Consider the following 21,544-nt stretch of genomic DNA (forward strand, 5'->3'; position numbering starts at 1 on the left):
TGAAAAAAAGGTCTCACTCACTACAGGATAAAAATCAAAAAGTCCTTAAATCCAGCAAAAGAGAAGGTTGAAGGGAATAAAACACAAATGAGAATTCTCCCAACAACCCGGTATCCTAATAAGATAAAGAGCCAAGTTGTTTTGTGGAACAGTTGCATTGTGGATTAAGATAAATTCAAATCCAAGGTAAGGGAACCAGCCACTGGAATAAGGAACTCTGTCCTTATGGACATGTTGAGTTAGGCATTTTTCTTTTGAACACTTCTAAACCACTCAAGGCCAAAGACATTACCCTTTTCACCTTAGAGTTTCTTTTGTTAGAGTGTGAGGGCCAGACCAGTACTTTGGGCACACAATGATTTTGCTTTGGACATTATGACAGTGACAGACCCTTAGTGTTTGCTCTGCAACACTAAGACGGAGTCCTACTTCGATATTCACCGTCAAATAACTTTAACAAATTATAGACCTCCATTACAATCTATTCTAGTGTACAATTTTAACATTCATATATCTGTTTTAGATATTTTACTTACAATTCTGTGCACATCTTTCACTGGTCTTCTGTGTGTGCTGGCACGTTCCTGACTGTTCTTGTGTTTCAATGCCAATAAACTCTCCTCCATATTCCGGATCCCAGTGTTTTACAATCCTTTTTAGGGGCTGGTCATCTACAATACGAATGGTGATGTAAGCGCAATGAATTGGGACACTCAAAGGTTGGTCCAACTAGTCCTACAGTATATAAGTGGACACCACAACTTACTTCAGATACCACCAACACTTGTTTCTTGATTTATTCCAATTCTCAGCGGTCTGAAAAACCAAAGTCGCATTTCTGTTAGCTTAATCTACTAAGGTGTGTGCAGGCTGTATTAATTTGTAAACAAGGTTGTGGTGCTGTGGGGGCATTTCTTGAACGTTACGTCCTCGATGTCAACTCAGTGTCTCTCAGACCGTCATCCGGGTAGAAACGTGGGGCTCCAAACATCAAATCTAATGTGTTTGCTGTTTATGGTCAGCGCATTGCCTGGCAACCCGATAATTATCTTGCTTCATGGAGACGTGTTATTGCTGAGCGCCATCTTAATGTGGCTACTATCAATGGTAACTATGTTGTGCCGTTTATTTCTGCCCATGCAACTAACCAATGATTACTCTCCCACCTGCTGTGGTCATTACAAATTACACACGATTATTGGGGAAAGCATGACTTATCCACACAGTTCTTTTGCATCAAAAAACAGTCATACCACAATGGGTATGTTTTTGCTCAATTCTTTTAAATACCTTCTCATCACCAGTTTTTTTGATGTGGCTGCCTGCCTTGTGCTCCATTATTTAGGGGAAGGAACTGCCAGTATCCCGGCACCAGCGTACTGTGATTACACCAATGTTCAACCCCTTCTTCTCAGGGTCCGCTGTAATCGTTTTTATCTGATCTTATGGCACTCGATGCTCTTGTTCAGGCCTTTTGGGTTAAATTAGAAAAGGGAGTTTTTATTCTTTTTTTTTTAAAAAAAAAAAAAGGTGTGCCTTTTCCGCTTTTCTCATTACTCTCACTGTCCTTGTTAAAAAAAATATATATATTTTATAAAAATGTTTTTAAAAAAAAGGTTCAACCACAGGTACCTCCTTCAGCTTATTTCAGATACAGCTTTTATATTTGCGTTTCCTAGTTTTGATCTTCCTTTTGGTTTTGCCAATGTATAGCAAAGGGCATGGGCACCAGGTAGCATACACAACCATTGCTGAATTGCAATTTGTCAATACCGTTGGTTGCCATGTTGTTCTTAATCCAATATCTACTTGTTTGGATCTCTTGGTAGTATCACATATTTTCCACACAGTGTGTCCTTTTATCTTTTGCATACCCCAAAAGGCGCAAAACGTTTGCGCCTTTTGAAAGCAATCAGCGGGTCCCATGGGTTTTCTTCCTTTCTTGAATATTCCAGTTTCTTACGAATTTAGTTATTACATTAGAGCGGTCTGAAAAAGTGCTCAAAGTCTTTCCGAATCACCTACTTGTTTAGTGTTGTATTCTAAAATTGCTTCTCTATTATGGTTACTAGATCTTTTACATGCTTTGACCAGCGTTTTTTGAGTAACCCGTTTTCATAAGTTTACTTGTGAGGACCTTGGCCTCGGTTTCGTAATCTGCGTTGACCAAACTGTTCCTTGTTAGATGGAGGAATTGGCCAAACGGCAGGTTCTCGGCTATGTTGGGGGTGAAAACTCTTGAATTTTAGTAATATCCTTTTATGATACAGTTTTACTGCTAAATTTTTATTTTGCCCATCAGCATAAATAGTCATGTCCAGGAAATTGATTTCAGAGTTATTCCTATCTATTGTGAATTGTAAACTTCCATCTTGACTATTCAGCCGTTCAATAAACTTGTTCCCCTTCCACACAATTAGGACATCTATACATCTTCTCCATATTTTCATGTTCTTCTCGTATGGGTTGACATATCCGTAGATCTTGGTTTCTTCCAGCAGCTATACATACAAATTAGATATCCTTGGGACAACTGTCGCTCCCATGGCAGTTCCATGAATTAGTTTATAAAATAAAGTGTTTGGAAACATAAAATTCTCTGTCAATGCCATTTCAACACCATAATATGAAAGGATTTCCTGCCCGCCATAACGTCAATAGCAAAATAGATCTCCTCCTGTGCAATTGGCAAGATACGTTTCTCTATATAGTCCCTTCCTAGCCAGTGTTGACAGGAAAATCACCTACAGAATCAGCACTTGGATAGTTATAGGCAATTAATGAAGCTTCTGTATCATTCTATAATGTCTTGACACCTATCAGTTCCTGTGTGGCTCCTTAAAAAGCCAATAATGCGCTACACAGTTACCCTTCACTGCATCACCTAGCCGTAGCTTCGCTGCCCAGAAACCTGAACTGATCTAGAGTAGCTCAAATCTTGGAGTGTCGACTTAGAACCATCTTTGAGAGTATGATGGAAGCACCAATCGAGAGAAATCACGTTTACCATCCTACTCTTACTAGCTACATGCATCCCTCAAATTAAGACTTACAAAAGGTCTCAGTATGTAGTTTGGGAGTAAACTGAATTAAACTATGACCTTATGGATAAGGCCAAATAAACAATATCAGATAATGAAGCAGCTTTAACCCTACATCCCTTTAAGCAATGTGGGGCGCACAATACACACTATTGGAGAAAGGAGATTCTCTGGAAAAAGAATCCAAATAGTCAATGCGGGAGGCTACATTGTGCGTGGATGAACAAAGAAAAGCTATGTTACGTTTTAGGGCCCGCCCTCCAGATGTCCACTAAACCATGCATCCCTTTTTATGTATCAACTAAACAAGCAGAGTTGTATAGGTCCCTTGTCACCTTGCTTTATCTGTCTTGCTGTACATCCAGAATATTAAAATTCCGTCCACAAATTATTAGAATCCATAAGAAATGGCAAAAGACCTTATTCTTTTATCACATGAGGTGTGGAGTGTAAGGATGTATGCAACAAGATTAACACTCTCGTGGAGTGGTAAAGAGGAAAAATAGCTGTCACAGCCCCACTTGGAGGCAAACGGTGGTGCAGTTAACAGGAGACAAACTAAATGTCTTGCAAGAAGATGGTATTGGTATGTTATAGATACAAGACTATCCTACCAATAGAGGAATCCAACCCCCTCCCGCTTCACAAGAGAGCATGTAACCGTATTGTTTTCATTTGGTACTAGAGGGAAGAACACATTTCTTAACTGGATTATACAGATGAACATGCTCCGCCCCCAACTTCCGGAATGGTATTTCCGGCAACAGGAACTTCAGCACTACGCGTTGTTTCTCTATTCAGAGTCGCGCTGCGCATCGTAAGTTCACTACCTTCTTATCTGAAGTTATTCTTCTGCTGCTTTTCAGTGGATCGTTGCTTTTAGCTTCAATCCCTTTTCTCCTTACTTTTCTGTTTCCTGAAACTTAGAAATCTCGATTTCCTTCCGAGCCCAGCGGATCAACAGGAAGTCACCTCCCTGTGTTCCCGACTGTTCCCTCTGGTAGTGTTTTGTTCTGTCTAGCCATTTGTGTTTCCGTGTCTCTCACTGGGTTTTCTCCCTCTAATCTTGCTTATCTATTACGTCAACATTAGATTTCAACCTCAGACCTCCTATTCAGTCTTCAGTCCCGTCGAGCTCCAGCCCTTTTATCCTGCTCATTACAATACCTCCCTTGGGCTATCACCTGTTGGTAAGACTCCAATTCCTACAACATTCTTTGCATCTTCGTGTCTTTACTTTTGGACATATCCTAACCTCTTTAATATCATTAGTAGAAGAAAGGGTGGGGTGGAGACGCGCTAGATACTGCAACAATAAGGCACACAAATAATATTGTTGATGTTTTAATTGTAGCAGAAACAGCCGACACGTGTTTCGACACGCTGGTCGTTCTCAAGGGGTACACAAGATAAATATGTTGATAAATCGTGGTGGGGTAATCCCACAAAAAAGGCGGCGATGCGAGACTCAATCGGACATCGCATACAGATAACAATCCCTGCCGTAATGGCCGCACAAGTATATTACTCGTAAATCGAGCGAACAAATAACATGAAAATCCCTGAAAAGCCGATTGAAAAAGAAAAGCTTAGAAGGGAATAGGCTTGTCAGGGTAAGCTGCCTTTCTTATCCTTACCACTCTACCATTAGTGATTCGGTACCTTTACTTATCTGAAATTCTATTCTGTTTCTATCAGAATCCTCCCTGACAAGATTCCGGTTCACAGCCCAACCAGTGTGACCCTCCACCAGCCGCTGCAGGAATCCACGCTCCCCAGCAGCGCCTCACAGGGTTTTTTCCCTTCGGGGTTTCCCCTGGAGACTTCACTTCAATCTAGCCTTTGGCTGGGTTTTCAGGTAATCCCCTCCTGCTTCTATTTCAAAGAGAGCTGACCATTACGGAGGTAGGTGTCATTCTCATTTGCCGAGAGATAATTTGCTTCAAGTGCTTTGTTAGTATAAAGTTATAACAGCTTTGCATTCAGAAAAAAAACAACAGATGAAGGGCTAACAAACTCACATAATGCCTCTTTGTCCCTTACTTCATTAGCAACATAAACAGCCCAGTGCACGAAAATCTTGAAAAACAAACCCATATATGTTACGATAGGTCATTTATAATGTTCCTGTACACAAGTGTTTCGAGGCGTGACAAGACAAGGAAGGGGGGGACATAAGGAGGACAAAAGAACAATTTTACTAGGCCTTGTGCATTCCGATCACGCAAGTGTCGGAGGGAGGGTGATAAGTGCCGGTGGGTGGGGGGTGCAAGTAACTCATAAGTGCTTCGGTTGGTGGCTCATAAGTGCAGAGAGTCAGGACTGTAGGGTTGCAGATACAGTCCCTTAAGCGGTTGGGAGGCCCAGAGGAAGTGCAGGGGCAACTGGGCGTGCAGGTGCCTGGTCCCTTATGTTCAGAGGGTGGCCAGGTAACCAGAGTGTGCATCAATACAGGGACATCAGCAAGGGATAGAGAAAGCGGAAGCGAAAAGAAGGTCTCGAGTTGCTTCCGGAACCTTAAATGGTCCTGCTCAAGTTTAAGGGAGACTATTCCACAGGGAGGCCCCAGCCAAAAGAGATCTACCCCCGCTCTCGGCTTGGAGAAGCGGCTGACCCTCAGAGTTGGAGGTGGATAAGCAGAGGGCTCAAGAAGGAAGATATTTAGAAAGAGAACGTTGGATATAGTGTGGTCCCCGGCCCCCGAAAGCCTTATGGACAATGCAGTCTTGCACTCTATCCTTGCAGCTACAGGGAGCTAGTGGAGAGATTTCAGGGCTGCAGAGATACGATACCTGGGCTTAAGGGCAAGGACAAGACTTACAGCCCTATTCTGGATAAGGTGTAAAGAAGCGAAGAGTAGAGGAAGGCAGATTTAGAAAGAGGCTGTTGCAGTAGTCCAGCCTTGAGAGGACCAGGGCTCTGGAGACAGTGAGCTTCTGGGGTAAAGTGAGAAAAGGAATATGTCCGAGGAGGTGCAACTGATGGTGACTTCTTAGAAACGTCAGATGCGAAGAGTGAAGGAGAGGCTGTCGAAGATGACCAAGGTTCTTAGCCTCACAGGAAGAAGCAGGTAGAGGGCCCAGGGTGAGCAGGTGTCCCAATCATGACCACTGGCATCCTAAGCAAAACAGTGGCATCTACCCAATCCGAAACAATACAAAAACCAATCAGAAACGTTGAAACGCAAATGGGGAGTGCGCACGGCAGAGCCAAATTGCACTAAACATTTTGGCAGATCCTGAAATTAGGAGACATGGAATAACCTTATAACAGCATTGGGCCCGATTAGCTATAGCACCGTAGCAACTAAACTTATGTTAATTTGTAAAGCACACATCCACCCGAGGGCATCTTGGCAGAACAGGCACAGCAGATTATCACAGTCAGTCTAAAAAAGAAAGGTTTAAGAGGTCGCCTAAACCAGAGATGGTTCTCTGTGACCGTAAGAGAAGGTGGCAGTGAATTCCAAAGTTTGGCCGCGGCCACAGAATATACCAGACCCCCAGTCCTGCAGATCCTAAAGCGTGGACCAAAATGAAATTAGCATCCTGAGAGCACAGCGAGCGCCGAGGGATTTAAGGCCGAAACTTAAAGTTGCAAGTATTCGTCAACCTAGCCATAAAAGGCGCAGTGAACGATGCACTGACTTGAAATTACTACGTTTAGAGATGAGACGACAGTGCAGAGACAGCAGCACAGGGAAAATCTAAGAACCATAGGGGGTACCAGCATCAACTTGAGCTGCAATATTCAGGGGGTGGGGGAGAGGAAGGGGATGAGGGAGTTTCAATAGTCAATCCGACTCAAAACAAGAGAAGCAACCATTGGGACATCGAAATGAGAGGGAAGAAATGATAAGAACTTGCGAAGGACCCTTAGTTAGAAATTACCAACTTGACAAATAGAGCTAGCCCAAGCTTCTGTAGAAAAGGAAGATGAAATTTTTAAGCCCAGATATTTAACAGCAGACATATAGGAGGAGGACCCAGAGCAGAAGGCCAGAATGAAGGAGTCCACAAAGAGGTGGCTGAAGGGAGGCCAACCACCAGAACCTCAGCCTTGTTCCCATTCAACTTGTCGCTCATCCAACACCACACAGCCTCCAAACAGCCCCTAAACCGAGAAGTTCAGACAGAGAGGTTAACCCACACAATAATCTGTGTGTCACCAGCAGAGTAGCAACAGAGGTCGTGGGAGTGTATGAGCTCAACGAGAGTCCGAATATAGATGTTCAATAAATTGGGGGACATGGCATAGCTCTGGGGGACCGCACAAGAGGGAACTAGGCTAAGAGTGAATAGACAGAAGGGGTTTGGCCCCCTGTCATTCAGAAAAGATGTGAAACAAGACAGAGCCAGATAGTCTGGCCAAGGCCAGGCGGCCCAGCGGAAGGGAGTGATCAACTGTTTCGAATGCGGTTGAAAGGTCTAAGAAAATCAGAGCACCAATTCCCCCGATTGGACATCCGTGCCAGATCATCCATCAACGAGACAAAGACAACGTGCCACGGCCAGGTAGAAAACCAGACTGACTGGGTGGAGTGGCTTGAAGATAATTTTTCAGGAACGAACTGAGCAGAGGGAAGATAAGAAATTCTAAAAGCTTCATGAAGAAACCCTAATGGGTATGATTTAGCAACTGTGGGATACGAAAAATCCTAGGTGAGTACTTTTTCACAAGTTACTGTCAAGCAAAGCCCAACAAAGGGGAATCTGCAGTGGCTTAGTTCCCAGATCATGGAGAAAACCAGCCACCCCAAATGTTCCAGAAGAGTCCCTAGCTAGGGTTATTCCCCCTGCCCCCCTTGAATCTTTCCGGCAAAGGGTAAAATAGCATATTGCCATTGTGAAGCATTCCACGTCACCCATGACTACTTCATTGTTGCAAGCCGATCATCTGCATGGAAGACTTCCTGCAGTTCTGCTGTGCAGCTTTAAAATCAGGAAATATGCAAATGGTGTCCCCCTAAAAACTACAGCATGACCTTTGTTGTAGATAGTGACAAAATTACGCACTCAATGATCGGTCGTGATGGAGCACCAGGAACTGGTCCGAGAGCCAAAGAGCTAGGAGCACGCTCCACTATAAACACTGGAGAAACTGGACGCATCAAGAAGTTCCACAAACTGTTCCATAATCCATTGTTTGTAGTTTAATTCACCCCAAGCATTTAACATTATTCCAGGGTCTGAGCTATTCATTTTCAACTGCAATTACCTTGTATTTCTTTGACTGGTTCAGAAGTGGTGGAAGATATATTGTTAAATAATAATCTCTTTTCAGCCTTATCCAATCTACCACCATGCTTGCAGAGGTGAGCCTGGAGTTCGGCTCTAAGGAGAGTGCATCCAATGAAGCAATGCCAGGCTTGAGATCCAGAAACATTGCTTCGATATAGGTTGCAAACGGACTCTGGGATATAGACTGCTCCACCGCCATTCCTGTAGGGCCTCTTCTGCTCCCTCCTGTAGAACATTTGATTTCAGATTGGCATCCGTCTACCCTCCCCATTATCTGGTAGCTGATATGGAGGACAAAAGTCTAAACCAGCTTGGAACTGGGAGTATCAGGTATATACTGCATACATATCTGGATCTTACAGCAACATCCATCCACAAGAGGGAGAGGCACCCAGTCAGTACAAGTGGAAAGGGGGGCAAAGGGGTTTATATATGTGCCCACTTTGTATCCCCTACTGTGGTGCAGAGCAACAATGGACCATGGTAGTTGGGACCCAACCACCAGCAGTATTTCTTAGCAGAGAAGTAGGGTCAGCACAAGGCCCATGCAGGATTGACATACATAGCGTAATCCAGAGAACAAACTACTCCCAACATATGCTGCTGCTCACCACCACCTTCACTACTCAATATCCAGCAGCAGCCTCCAGGTATCCCCACGTGGGCCCGCTCAAGCAGTCTCGTGTACAAGTATAGAGATTTCGTAGGGACACTGCACTGGTACGCTCAAGTGTAACCACCACTGCTCGGCTAGCTTGTAAGCGCTCTCCAAGGGGCACACCTGGCCGGCACTTTGCAAAGCTCAGTTGCAACTCCATCCCTAATCTTCAGTGACCACCACCACACTGAAACCACTATCAGAAGAAGGGGATTATTATAGAAGGGCCAGAGGCTTAAGACGTCTCACTGATCCCTGAGACATGTCACCATCTAGGTCACTTGTGTAAGCGCTACTTCCCATTGGTAGTCTGTTCACATCCCAGAGGACAAAGCACCGCAATCAAAACAAGGTTTTTGGGCTGCTAGGGATAGGTAGACTGTAATAAGGAGTCTCCAGTTCGGTTACGCTCAAACTGGAAAGAAGCTATGCTTAAATATCACTGGCCTTCAAGCTGGTCTCTTGATGGGGGTAGGCAGACTGAAAGTTGTAAACAACCAATGTGTTGGACTGCCATTGTTGGAACTTGTGGGAAGTTGACTGGGGCATTTGAAGTGCTCATTAAGGGTCCTTTACCAGCAGATAAATTAGGTAGGTCTCCTTTTAGAAAGACTAATGGACGCAACCAGAGGCAGCACCCCTAGCTGATGTCCAGCATAAGCAATGATGAACCTTTGATTTCAACATGCAGAAAACATATCTGCTTTTGTTGGGAACCAGAGCTAGGTACAAACAATCCAAATAACACTGGACACTCCGGGGTACAATGAAAGGTAATCTTCAAGTGATAAAATATAAAAATATTAAAAAGAATGGCAAGGCCCCGGCATGCTCCCTGCATTTCACCACAAAAAGGCTTTGTCAAGAGAGGATCATTCTATCTAAAACGAGGTACAACACTGCTGAAGTATAGCCAAATCACTTATTCTGAAAACATTGTACACTCCACCACATTATGCACCTTTGCGATGGGGAAGTGGAGGGGTCTACATCATTTGGTAGGAATTCTCAAGACCATGCCCAGTCTGCTAGGTCAACTACTGCACGCAAAGTGTGTATTCAATGCAGTTTTGCCTTAGCAAGACTTCCTTTTGCCTTATGGCCCATTCCTTCACTGGATTTCAGTTCATAACCCTAAGCCCTTTCCTTATTTACCTTCTTAGTTTCTCAGAGGTACAAGCGCGTGAAGCTATGTTCCCGTTCATGCCTTTAAGTTGCAGCTGCCATCTTAACGCACTCCTACAGTGCAATTTGTTGCCATCTTGGGAGCTTGCCACCAGACTCCCAAAATGCTTTTCTCACTTCAGCACATGGATCTGCAGGGAACTGATCTTGAAGCCTTGAATTCATTGTAGGCCGCATGCAGATTTTGCCTTCCCCCGCATAGGTTCAACCATGCTGCTGCAGGCTGGGGCATTTTCCTACTAGAAAAGAGCAGCTTAGGTTCAAACTAATGGTGATGGGCAACAAGGATGCGGTGTGGAAAACGCACCTCAACTAACTTTAGCTGGCCTGCACTTCATATTCATGGCTGCACCTGCGAGTTGACATCGGCCAGAAAGTCAAGACTTCATCGGGGTAAAATGGACTTTGGACTCTTTGTAAATAACAAGGGGTTCCCATTTCAAAGAAGGCTTAACAGTTGAAACAACATCAAGTAGTCTCCACCTGCCTCTGTTTGGATGCCTGTAGCCCCTATGGGCCTTACTGCAAACAGGCCTTACTTCAACCTGTCTTCTCCAGTACCCCTTTTACCAGCACTTGCCCTCAGGCACCCTTCACCAACCGGCCCGAGTTGGTCCACTCACCTCCCTTGCACTTGTCGACCCCCTCCCTGGTTTCCCTCAGCACCCCTTGGCACTTGCCCAGCCCCTGGGGCTCCCTCCTGCACTTCTCCCTCTTCCCCTCTCCCTAGCCCAACCCACGCTCTGATCCTCTGCACTTCCTCTTACTGCACTTGATACGATATGTCATTTATAACGTGCTAATACAGACGTGTTTGCACGATCCGAATGTCAAAAGGTAAAGCAGGACTGTTACTTTGCTCCCTGTCCCTCTCCCCTCCCCACCTTTTTTTGTTTTGTGGCCCCTGGAAGCACTTTGTCGTACAGGCTCCATACAAGTGTTCAAAAAATAAATAAATAGCTGGAGTAATCCTCATAAGAAGCTCTTACTTATTCTTGGCCCCAGCCATCCAGAAAAGTGATGGACCCATCCGTTTTATGCCCTGAAATTAGGCAACTACTTCATAAGAACGGGGGGGGAGGGGTGGGGAGAGGGAATAAAGCGGGGAGCAACAGATAAGTAGCTAGTGGCCACTTGTTGCTGCCCGTCATTCAGAGTTGATGTGCTTTGACCAGAGGAATCAACAGCCCAAGAAACAAAAATGTTCTCTACTATTATGCCATTTGATCGGAAAAGAAGCTACAAGAGAAAAGAAAAACTCTGTATTTATAGTAAAGAATAGGCACACTGAAACCATGTGCTAGAACAAAAATAAAAGACATTAACAATTTTTAGCTTGCCTAAACATCAGTCGACAATGAGAACCAATTTCTAAAAGTCTCCCAAATACTCATCCCAAACTCTTACCTGAAACCCCAAGACTACTCTACTGGGCCGTTTTCTTCACAAGGAAGTGTAAATGGGATGTGGGAAATTGTTTTATTCTATTACGTAGGTTGCTTTGAGATTCATTGCAGACCAATTGCAGTAAATTCAAATTCAGTTTATATAATTCAGTGAAAAAACCTTTGAGAGCATTAAGATGATCAGATTTAACAAAACACTTAAAATGTAGAGCTCACATTTGAAGGAATTCCGCCTTCACTTTGCACCCCCTGTTGTGGAGAGTTTGACCACAATGATTCCAGCACAGAATTTCAAGGGTTTTGCTATACTAGATTTTTGTTGGGGCCCACTAGCCACTGTACAAGTTTATTTTATTGTTTTTTATAACGCGCCTAATACCATACCAGAGTTTGGTTTCTACGCATGGATCTAGAATTCAAACCTCTGTTGCTCTGCGTGGTCTTGCTTCCAAGAGCAGCCTGTTGCCCCGGTGCTATTCCACATCTTTGGGGGCCCATTAGCCATGGTCTTTGGCCATGGCCACTGTACATGTTGCACCAATACATTTCTTTGGGGCCCACTAGACCTGGCATATATATACCAGGCTTGGAACAGGGCACAAGTCGAGGGACCACACAGGTGGATGGCGTCCATGCTCTAGCCAGGCAAAACAAGAAATGTGGAAAGCATAGTTTTGATTTTGCAACACTAAGCCACTACAAACAGTATAATAAGACACAGCCTCATAGTAATGCATGTAGCGACAATTAGCAAAAAATTAAATCTAGGAGCTGGCAAGATTATAGGGTCCCAATTTACCAGACGAACAGAAGGGTTTATCAGAGGACAAGAAGGTTCCATGTGATAATCCCGCCGCAAAAATATCGCCATATTTTTGTGGCGAAATTCAGAATGGACCCTACGGGGGACACCCCCGCATCATTTTTTAATGTGCGGGGGATACCCCCGCAACCCCTGCTCACAATATCCCCAATAAAAAATATCACCTATGCCGAACCAAACGGCCATATTTACGGCCATATTTTTGTTGGGTATATTAATACCCGATACCAACAAGAAGTGGGGCCCTTTGATGTGAAGTTGTGTGTGCATGAGCTGTACAAGTTTTTGTATCATAGCTTTTCAAAGGCCTGAAGCTAATTGCCATGGTTGCAACATAGTCGAGAGGTTGACAATGGAACACCAGCATGGAGGGCTAACAGATGAAACGTACAACTAATGGCATGCAACACAAACAATAGTCATGGAAGAAAGGTTTCGTTTTGCTCAAGTTTAAAAAATGACAGTCCAGGAAGAAGGGACTCCCAACTCCCAAATTTGCAAATTTCCTGCGAGGTGCATTTACCACACAGATGACACCAGTGTTACAAACACTAGTGTGAAAATGTTTTAACACCTTGGAATTGCAGTTGGATCAGCACATATCGTAGTGTCCCAATGCCGTTGTGTTTACAAGTCTGAGAATATAAATTTGATCAAAGTAACATGCAAAATGATTGGTAACATGGACTAGCCAATGAGAGTTCCAATTTAATAAAGAGTACCGTCATTGGAACTAATAGCATGTACCTACCCAAAAGGGTTCTTCTGCAGCTTTTGATTTAGTGGACCATTCAATACTAGTGTCCAGGCTCAAACATGGTGCGCATTTCTCTACATCTGCAGATGACTGGATTAAGTCCTTTCTGTCTAATTGGACAGCCAGAGTCGTTATCAGTGACCATAAAGCAGACGAATTTGAAATGAGTGTGGAGTTCCGCAGGGGTCTTGCCCGTCCCCTGCTTTAATTTGTTTACAGCTCTACTCTTGTGGTAGAGAGATTCTTTTCACAAACTACGCTGATGACACTCTGTTCCTAATCCCTCTGTCAGGGAATCATACTGAGGATTCTGAGACAAATCAACAGAGTGCACGCTATAATCCAGACTTGGTTGATGGAGAATGGGTTGGCCTTGAATGACAGGAAAAATGAAATGAGGATTGTAGGCACAGTGGCTCGCCTGAAGAGGCTAGGGCCAGATTTCAGTGAATTCTGCATAGCTGGGCGTGCTACTCCCACCATCCAGAAGGTGAAGACCTTGGGCATGGTGATTGACCAAGAGCGGAGCATGAAGGCTCATGTTAGCTTCTGGTGTCGTCCACCTCTTACTACCTCAAACTGATGGTACAACTGAGGCCATACTTGTTGCAGGACAATAGAGCGCAATTGCAAGGGAAATTATCGGAACTAAATTAGACTGTGGCTCTAGCCTGCTACATGGTATAGGTAAAGGAGACATGATGTGTCTCCAGATCACACAAAATAATGCAGTAAGAGCAGTCATGGGATTGAAAAGTAGTGACCATTTCTCCATAGCTAGGAAAGCATTACACTGGGTTCCTATGGCCAGCAGGAAACATTTTCGGCTTATGTGCATTACTCACAAACTTCTTCTGAAAAAGTCTGGCTTATCTATCCAGCCACATCTCCTGGCTACCCGCCCGAAGAACATTGAGATCTAATAACGTGGGCCTTCTTCAGACAGTGCGGACTAAACTTGGCATGTTGGCACAGGGATCTTTTTGCTTCTCTGCTCCAAGAATCTGGAATGCTCTTCCTCCGGAATTGAGATTGTGCCGATCCTTGGGAGTTTTTAATGCTGGACTTAGACACTTCTGGTCTGCTAAGGTGGGACTTCCCTCCGACCCGATAAGAATTTACCTTTCGGCGTTTGCTTCTTCCGATTTATGATGTTGATTTTTTATACTGTATATCTCTGTTGGCGCCATTATCCCTCTGGGCCTGTCTGCGGCACCTTACAAATAAATATAAAACGTTTGTCGGGAAGTGCTACAAGAGTTAGACATTTCAATGCTGAAGGAACATCTCTTAACACACCCCACATGGGGCAGGCTGACAGATGCCTTACTGCATACCACATAGCAGAATTTGGACTGTGCCTATAATAAAATAACTCATGCATACTGGTCTCGTTTTAAGCTATTGCATGACATTAACTAGCAACAGTTATCGCAAATTGGAATAAAATTAACAGAACTGTACACAAACAATGTTGCAGACACGTTCAGATGCAACAATCAGCAGGGCTGAAACATGACGAGAAGTGAATCCAATATACAAAAGTAAGCAGAGCAAGATATAGATGCAACAGACAGGAGAAAAGTCTGTTTATGGAGATTTTTCAACCTGTCAAATGGGCTCTTATCTGAAGCAGGTTTATGCTACACAGAAGAGTGATGGCTAGAGGGTGCAAAATGAAACTGCTGGCAACACTCTGGGCATTCACACAGACCATCAATTTCAACCTGCCATTCCAGAAGGGTAGAGATCATACAGAAATAAGGCTTGGTCTTGACGGAAAGTGGCAGCCCAGCCTAAACCACTAAGTTACATATTTCTGTGTGAGACCATATGCACCCTTCTTGCTCCCCCAAGACATGTTTCAGCCTTATTGGGCCTACTCTGAGGAACAGCAATGGTCTACAGGCATGGGAAGCTATAGACGCATGTCTTGACATCCCCCTACACACCAGATGACAAATACAGCAACCAGAATGGCTAGAGGGTTCTGCAGAAGACCACTGGGATCTAATCAGCTGGTAATACCAGCTCATATATTGACACAGGCCATGAAAGACAATGAAAGGAGCGTTTTATCTAGTTGCTCTAAAGGCATAGAATGCCTTACACCCAGATATTACAACCCTGATATCGACTGAGCAACTGAGAAAAAAGCTGAAGACAATACTGCTCAGGTAATCATTGGCTCGTTCTAAATGAATCACCCTTCTAGCTCCCCGATTGGTATTAGTCCGTCACATGTATGTGTCCAGCTTGTGTTGTCCTTTTGTTTTGTGTTATCTGTTCTGCAACCGGGTCACTGGTGTGCATTATAAATGTATTAAAGTAAAGATGTGATCTAGAAGTTTGGGATGGACTGACACTTGAGGTGGGCCCCAGCCTGGTTGCATATGGACCTTCTGCAAATGGCACTACAAAATGAAAAACTATGGTAGTCAAGAGCTTTGCCGGTGGTTTTTTTAATGCATTCAGAACTCTCCAATCAACAGTCTTCCGTTTTGCATGTTTGTGTTAGCAATATCTGTATTTTTGTTTAGATATACCAGGGGTCTGCAACATTTGACTCTCCACATGTCTGACTACAACTCCCATCATTCCTAACCAGCATAATCAATAGCCAGATAGCATGGGCATTGTAGTCTGAAACATCTGGAGATCCAAAGGTTGCAGATCCCTGAGCTATACAATACTTACAAAAGTGTTACTGAGTACGCGTGGATCAGAACTAGCGTGAGCTGTGGAAAAAAAAGGCGGGGGGTGTTCTCAGAGCCCTAGCGTGATGGCTAGGTGGTGCTGAGGTCACACCCTTTTGTGAAACTTCAGAAAAAATGTGGGCGACAGGAGCAACACTAACTCACGCTTGTTCTGTTTTTCTCTACCAGGGCGTGTTCGACTGTGTTTTTGACGCCTGCAAGACGTAGTAGTAGATGTCTCGACGGGATGTGTCCGTTCCGTTCCCACATACAGTCTTACAGAACATCTTGAACAGAAAAGGTTTGATTTTAATTAACTCCTTCTCTTTCCACACCATGGACTTCTAGTTTCCTAACCCCTCTGTATTTAAGCCTGCCACCCCTTCCCCCCATGTTGTCCGATGTCGTTGTGGCCAAAATCATATTTTGATTCTAATAAAGTTTCGCTCCATGTCCGGTTTGGGAGAAGAATGTCGCATCAACAACATGTCCTCCATCCAACCATGTATTCGCCATCAGATCCCCAGATCTCTTCAGACTAAATAAAGAGCTTCGTACAGTACTTGCTCATAGGAAGTAATAATTAACAACCGTGTCTTAATCCTAAGTGAAGATACTATTTCAACTCTTCGGAGCACTAGTAAAAAGAAACTGAACACACGTACACTTTCGAATGCCAGGTTTAAAAAGGCAGCACTTGAAGCACACAAGCGTATGATTCTATAAACTAGCCTCGCGAGTAATAAAAAAAATTCAAGTAAAAATCGCGTCAAATCCCGGACAAAAAGGCAGAAAAAAGCAGACTACAATCACTCTCCGAGTGTCCAAGTCACTAACCCAGCAAAAAAAACAGATCTCCCAACACATCTCCAATAAAACGAGATCTGCGCATGTCCCAGAGACAAGCACTGGAGACTGGAATTATTTTTTCCATCAACAAAGAACATGGGAACGTAATCCAAGTATGGCAAAAACAGGTTCTCTTAGACTAGAGCAATAGGAAGGGCGCGTCATGGGCGAAGAAGTCTGAGGATTAATTTTAGGGTGCGAGTTTATTGAAACCTATTACTTTACAACATGCCCGCTTGGTTTGTAGAATACGCACCATCAATTTCAAAACGTGTAAGGCTACGGATGTCACGTGAAACATCCCGCCCAACCACAACTACTATTCTGACAGGACATCTGAGGCTGTAATCCCACAGTAGCTGTCATCTAAATGACAGCGACCAGCCTCGGCGGAGCACCTTCAGATTAAAGCGCATGCTGTCCGCCTGCAGCCTCCCAGCTCTGAGCATTATGTGCCAGCAGAGCTGCACTTCAGGCTGTGCCTTATTATGGCTGTGCACAATGTTTGTGCAGGCAGCCTCCGCCCCCTGCGCTCCCCTGGCCCCCACTCCTCTTTCGCGGCTGGAAGAAGCATGCTCTTGTCACTTCTATCAGCTGTTCACTGGCCACGCCTTTCTCCCTCCTTCCGGGTAGTAACACGGCAGCCAATCAGAAGCAGGAAGCCGGACCCCAGGCATTGCCCCTGGGAGAGTTTTTGCTCAAACAGTAATCTCCAGACCCCATTCAGTAGTAGTGGAAGGTTGAATAGGTTGAAGGGGCTACACTCAACTTTAACACTGACCTTTACAATGGCAAAAGGGTACAGGTAAACCCTGACTTGATGCTAAAACACCACAGCATGCAAATGCACGAGAGCAAGCAGAGAAGCCCCTCACCCCAAATAACCCATTCATACGTAGTCGTGGAATACCAAGCCAGAGTGAGAGCCTTTGGGGCAAGGTTTCAATTGTTGACGGCTTTCCTCAACTGCTAAAACAAAAATAAAACAAAACAAGGCCCGCAATACACATAATGACAACTTCACCAAAGGAGTATGAGACAATCGAATCTAAAGAGTTAAAGCTACAGAGTTGGGCCAGGAAAGGTTTCGTGTGGATTTCGGGGGTGGGGCAAATATCCCAAAAGGAAAAAAGTTCAGACAAAAACAGCAGCCCGGTAGTGAGGGTTAAAGCAAGTGTTTCCTGCCGTCAGCTGTTGCCCCTACAAGGAAAGCTACCAGGCATTTCCGGGAGGCCAGGGCATAGGAGCTAAGTGGGGGTAAGGGGGTGAATACTAGGCAGCAGACAACCCCCCTTTCTGGAACGGAAGAAAGAGCAAAGTAACTACAGGCGCCCTTCTCGCCCTGGCCCATTAAACTGGAACATGAAGCCGGAGACCCCCATTCCGCCCCCACCAAAAAAAATCGTTCGAGCCCACCCGTTGGAGAAAAGAGCGATTCGCTGCAACAGAAAATAAATGAGATCTTAAAATGCAATCTGTGAAAGGACAAGGGAAGAGGGCGGAGAAGAAACACTGGAAACCGGAGAGAATGGGGGAGGGGGAGCAAACCAGACAGAAAAACAACTTCGAAACTTTGCCTCCACCCTCCCTCTCCCCAGCCCCCACTGGAACACGACAACTAAACATTGTTAAAAAAATTAATAATAGGCCAGCCAATTTTAAACGAAATCGGAAAAAATAATTATTTTCCACTTTCATTCCGATAGGGTTAAACTGTCAGCCTGCCTTCTGGAGGGCCGACATTACAGGTTTGGACTCCGTGAACGTAAATACGAGGCTTGGATAGAAAAGTGATGAATGTACATACACAGACTGCTGGGAGGTGGCACCCCCTCCCTGTGAAGTAGGTTACCTAATCTATCTGGCAACTGCTATAAGGGAACAAAGGAGCGAGCTTCTAGCAGGTCAACTGCGGCCTTTCCCCCTGCTTCGCTCTCGACAGAGGTTATTTTCCAGCATTTTCTCCTGCGTGCAAAACCCCCAGATAGTATGGCTTCCGAGGGCCACAGATGCAGTGCTAAACCAAGATATTAATAGCTCGATTCCTTCTGCACAGCGGGGTGGCATTTCCTAGGTTTTCTTAACACTACATGAACATATCAGAAATACGTTTGACAAACCATCGCCTGTCAAAATCTGTCAGAATGGGCACGCAGATGCGGTTTTAATCTGAACATAGATTAATTTCACCCCTTAACCAATCAATCCTGGGGGTGGTCATTGTTTACATGTTTCTGCTTGAGAAAAAAAGGGGTCGCGTTTGCCTCATAGAAAAGTAAGCCACACAATACAGACAAAGCAGCAATCGCCTCAATTAGAAACCTTGTTCCTTTCTCCTGCGGGTTGGGTGTCATGGCAGAAAATCTATTTGTTTACAGGTTAAACTGGAGCAGGCATTCACCAGAGGCCAGCCACACAGTTGTAGATAATAAACATCAGTCGACGTTAAACTGCCCCGTCCCTCCCCCCCTTTAGACATGTAAATGATCTTTTGGATTGAGACTATGCTACGTTGGCACTCTGAAAATACACTGTGGGAGGGGTCATGCGGGACAGTCCATCCAAAATTGGCACTATTATGTGTGTCTTTGCAACAGATCTATGACGATGAAGGGAGAACCTTCCGGAATTTCACGGTGAAGCAGAACACCAACTGGAGACAAAACATTCCAACCAGAAGGAAAAACCCAGCTGATAAAAAGACACCCGTTTTTATTAAACAATGCAACAGGGCAGCGTTGCTTTAGCCTGAAGGTAAAGAGTAGGGTCCCGTGGTTAAGACAACGGGTAGAGGGGTGCGTTGACAGTTTCCCCAAAATAACGATATACAAATACCCCGGTTACACAATTGTCTAAATTAAAATACCACCCCCCCCCCCCGAACTAATCCATTCACTATGAAATCCAAATAAAATATAAACGGGCCACCAGGTTGCACTACAACAAATGGAGACGTTAAACCGCTTTTAGTATTGGGCTCAATGAATAACGTGATGATCTCCCAAGTCTAAACAGCAGACAAGCAAATACAAATTATGGTATATCAGCCCCCATGGTGAAGCAGGCCCCTGAGTCCAAGGAAACAGATCATTCCAAGGTAGACCTTGGCACATGCTGAGCTCACTAAACTCACCACGAAATCCCCTCCCCGCTTAAGGAGCTTGGAACAGACGTGGCTCTGTCTATATGATTTAAGGGGGAGGGGAAACACTTATCAATGTATAAAGCAGGGCACTCATTTGAGTACCATGGTGCTAGGGGCTCAAACGGTGGCCCAGAAAAAAAATCGTATGTGATATATCACAACTGCCATATATTTGGCAATTGCCACACACTGTTTCCGTTAGTGGTCCAATGGGACTGCCGTGGAAGGCCTGCCTGCACCTTGCCGATCACTTCCCCAGCAGCCAAACGGTTACAAGTTGAGATAGTGTCACATTGGTAAAGTGTGTAGCGTGGGAGAGCAAGGCCCATCACCACCAAGTCATATAGGAATGGTTAATAAGAGCAGCAGACACACTCTCCCCGAGCAGTTCAGCTGCACTGCCACCCACCCAAAAAACTGTGGAAGGATACAGTTTGACCACATCGGTGTCCATCCGCCTCTTGCCCGGACTGGGTGAAGACATGGTGCCCACTTTTCTTCCTGCTGGCTCCTGGTTACTCTGCCCCTGAGAGAGGGGGTCTCCACCTCCGGTGTCTGTCTCCCCCTTGGTCTCCTAGGAGGGAGGGCTTCAAGGCCAAAGCAAACAGTGGGGCCCTTACAAGTTAGCAGGGCCCCCAAAACCACCAATCCTCCTTGGAACGAAGCTGTCTGGCTGCGGGGAAAGAACAGGTGTCCCCAAAGAAAATAACAGAGCTCCCAGAGCTCAACTAAAACATATGGGGATTTCAGCACAAATGGGAGTCCCACAATAAATGATGGGGCTCCTTTAGGAAAGTCAAGGGGTGCAACATGAAACAAGCCACACCTAGGCAAAAATAATAAGGGCTCCAAAAATCAGGGACCCATGGGAGCAGCCCCTCCCGGGGGTGTCACAGGCCTTGGGCCTCTACTGTCGCTGAGGGCCCTCTGAGCTGTCACCGGCCTCTGTTCTTTGGTAGTCTGGGCCCCAAATGCTGTACGGGTCCCTGGTGTTGCCACTGTCCCTAGAGGTGCCAATGGCCCTGGTGATGTGCAGCCTCCTGATTTCCGGAACCCCACGCTGTCACGTCCCACCCCTCACCCTAGTGCCCGCGCCGCTGCCACAGGCCCCGGGCCAACCCCCGCTCGCACTGTCTCTGACCAGCGCTGCTGCCCGTCTCCCTCTGCTGCTTCTGACTGTCTCTGGACAGCACCAGCCCCAAACTCCCCTCCGCTACCCCCGCCCCCTGCGGAAACGTCACCAATAGTGACGTGTACTGCTTTCCCGTGGCACTATGGGAGTTGTAGTCCACTAAGCCAAGATACTGAAACATGATGATCAGTAAAGCGTGACTGAAAATGCCTAGGCGGTGGGATGAAGCGCTGCCAGAAGTACTCCAACAATACAATATACTGCGCCATATATTGAGCGTACATAGTGCAACAACAACCAGGTACAGTAAAAACACTGAACTATCATGGACAACGAAGAAAGACATTCGTGTGGCGATTGCTTAACGCGATCATCAGCCACACGGAAATCAGGCGGCCATCTTGGAATTACACATAGTCCGTTTCATTTAAATATACATCCCACATAAAATCCTGGAAAATGATACTATAACTAATAAGGAACAGAATTGTATCAATACATTTGAACTTTTCTTGTACAAATATATTTGAAATATAATTATTTTCAATTGAAATATTTTAAAATATTCAGGAAAGCATCGTTTTATGAATGTTAATTGATGTATACATTATA

At 45.0% G+C, this 21,544-nt stretch overlaps 1 protein-coding gene across 1 annotated transcript in view; it reads right to left on the reverse strand.

Annotated features, from left to right (window-relative positions):
* Window positions 1-21,005, reverse strand: part of UBE2H (ubiquitin conjugating enzyme E2 H) — a 464,913-nt gene extending 443,908 nt beyond the window's left edge. The window contains exon 1 of the mRNA XM_069629597.1: window positions 20,232-21,005. Within this exon, the coding sequence (XP_069485698.1) occupies window positions 20,232-20,284 (53 nt within the window). The 5' untranslated portion in view covers window positions 20,285-21,005. The remainder of the gene's footprint in view (window positions 1-20,231) is intronic.
* Window positions 21,006-21,544: the final 539 nt, after the last annotated feature.

This window comes from Ambystoma mexicanum, chromosome 12 (genome assembly GCF_040938575.1).
Source record: "Ambystoma mexicanum isolate Mex_15411 chromosome 12, UKY_AmexF1_1, whole genome shotgun sequence".
NCBI lineage: Eukaryota > Metazoa > Chordata > Amphibia > Caudata > Ambystomatidae > Ambystoma > Ambystoma mexicanum.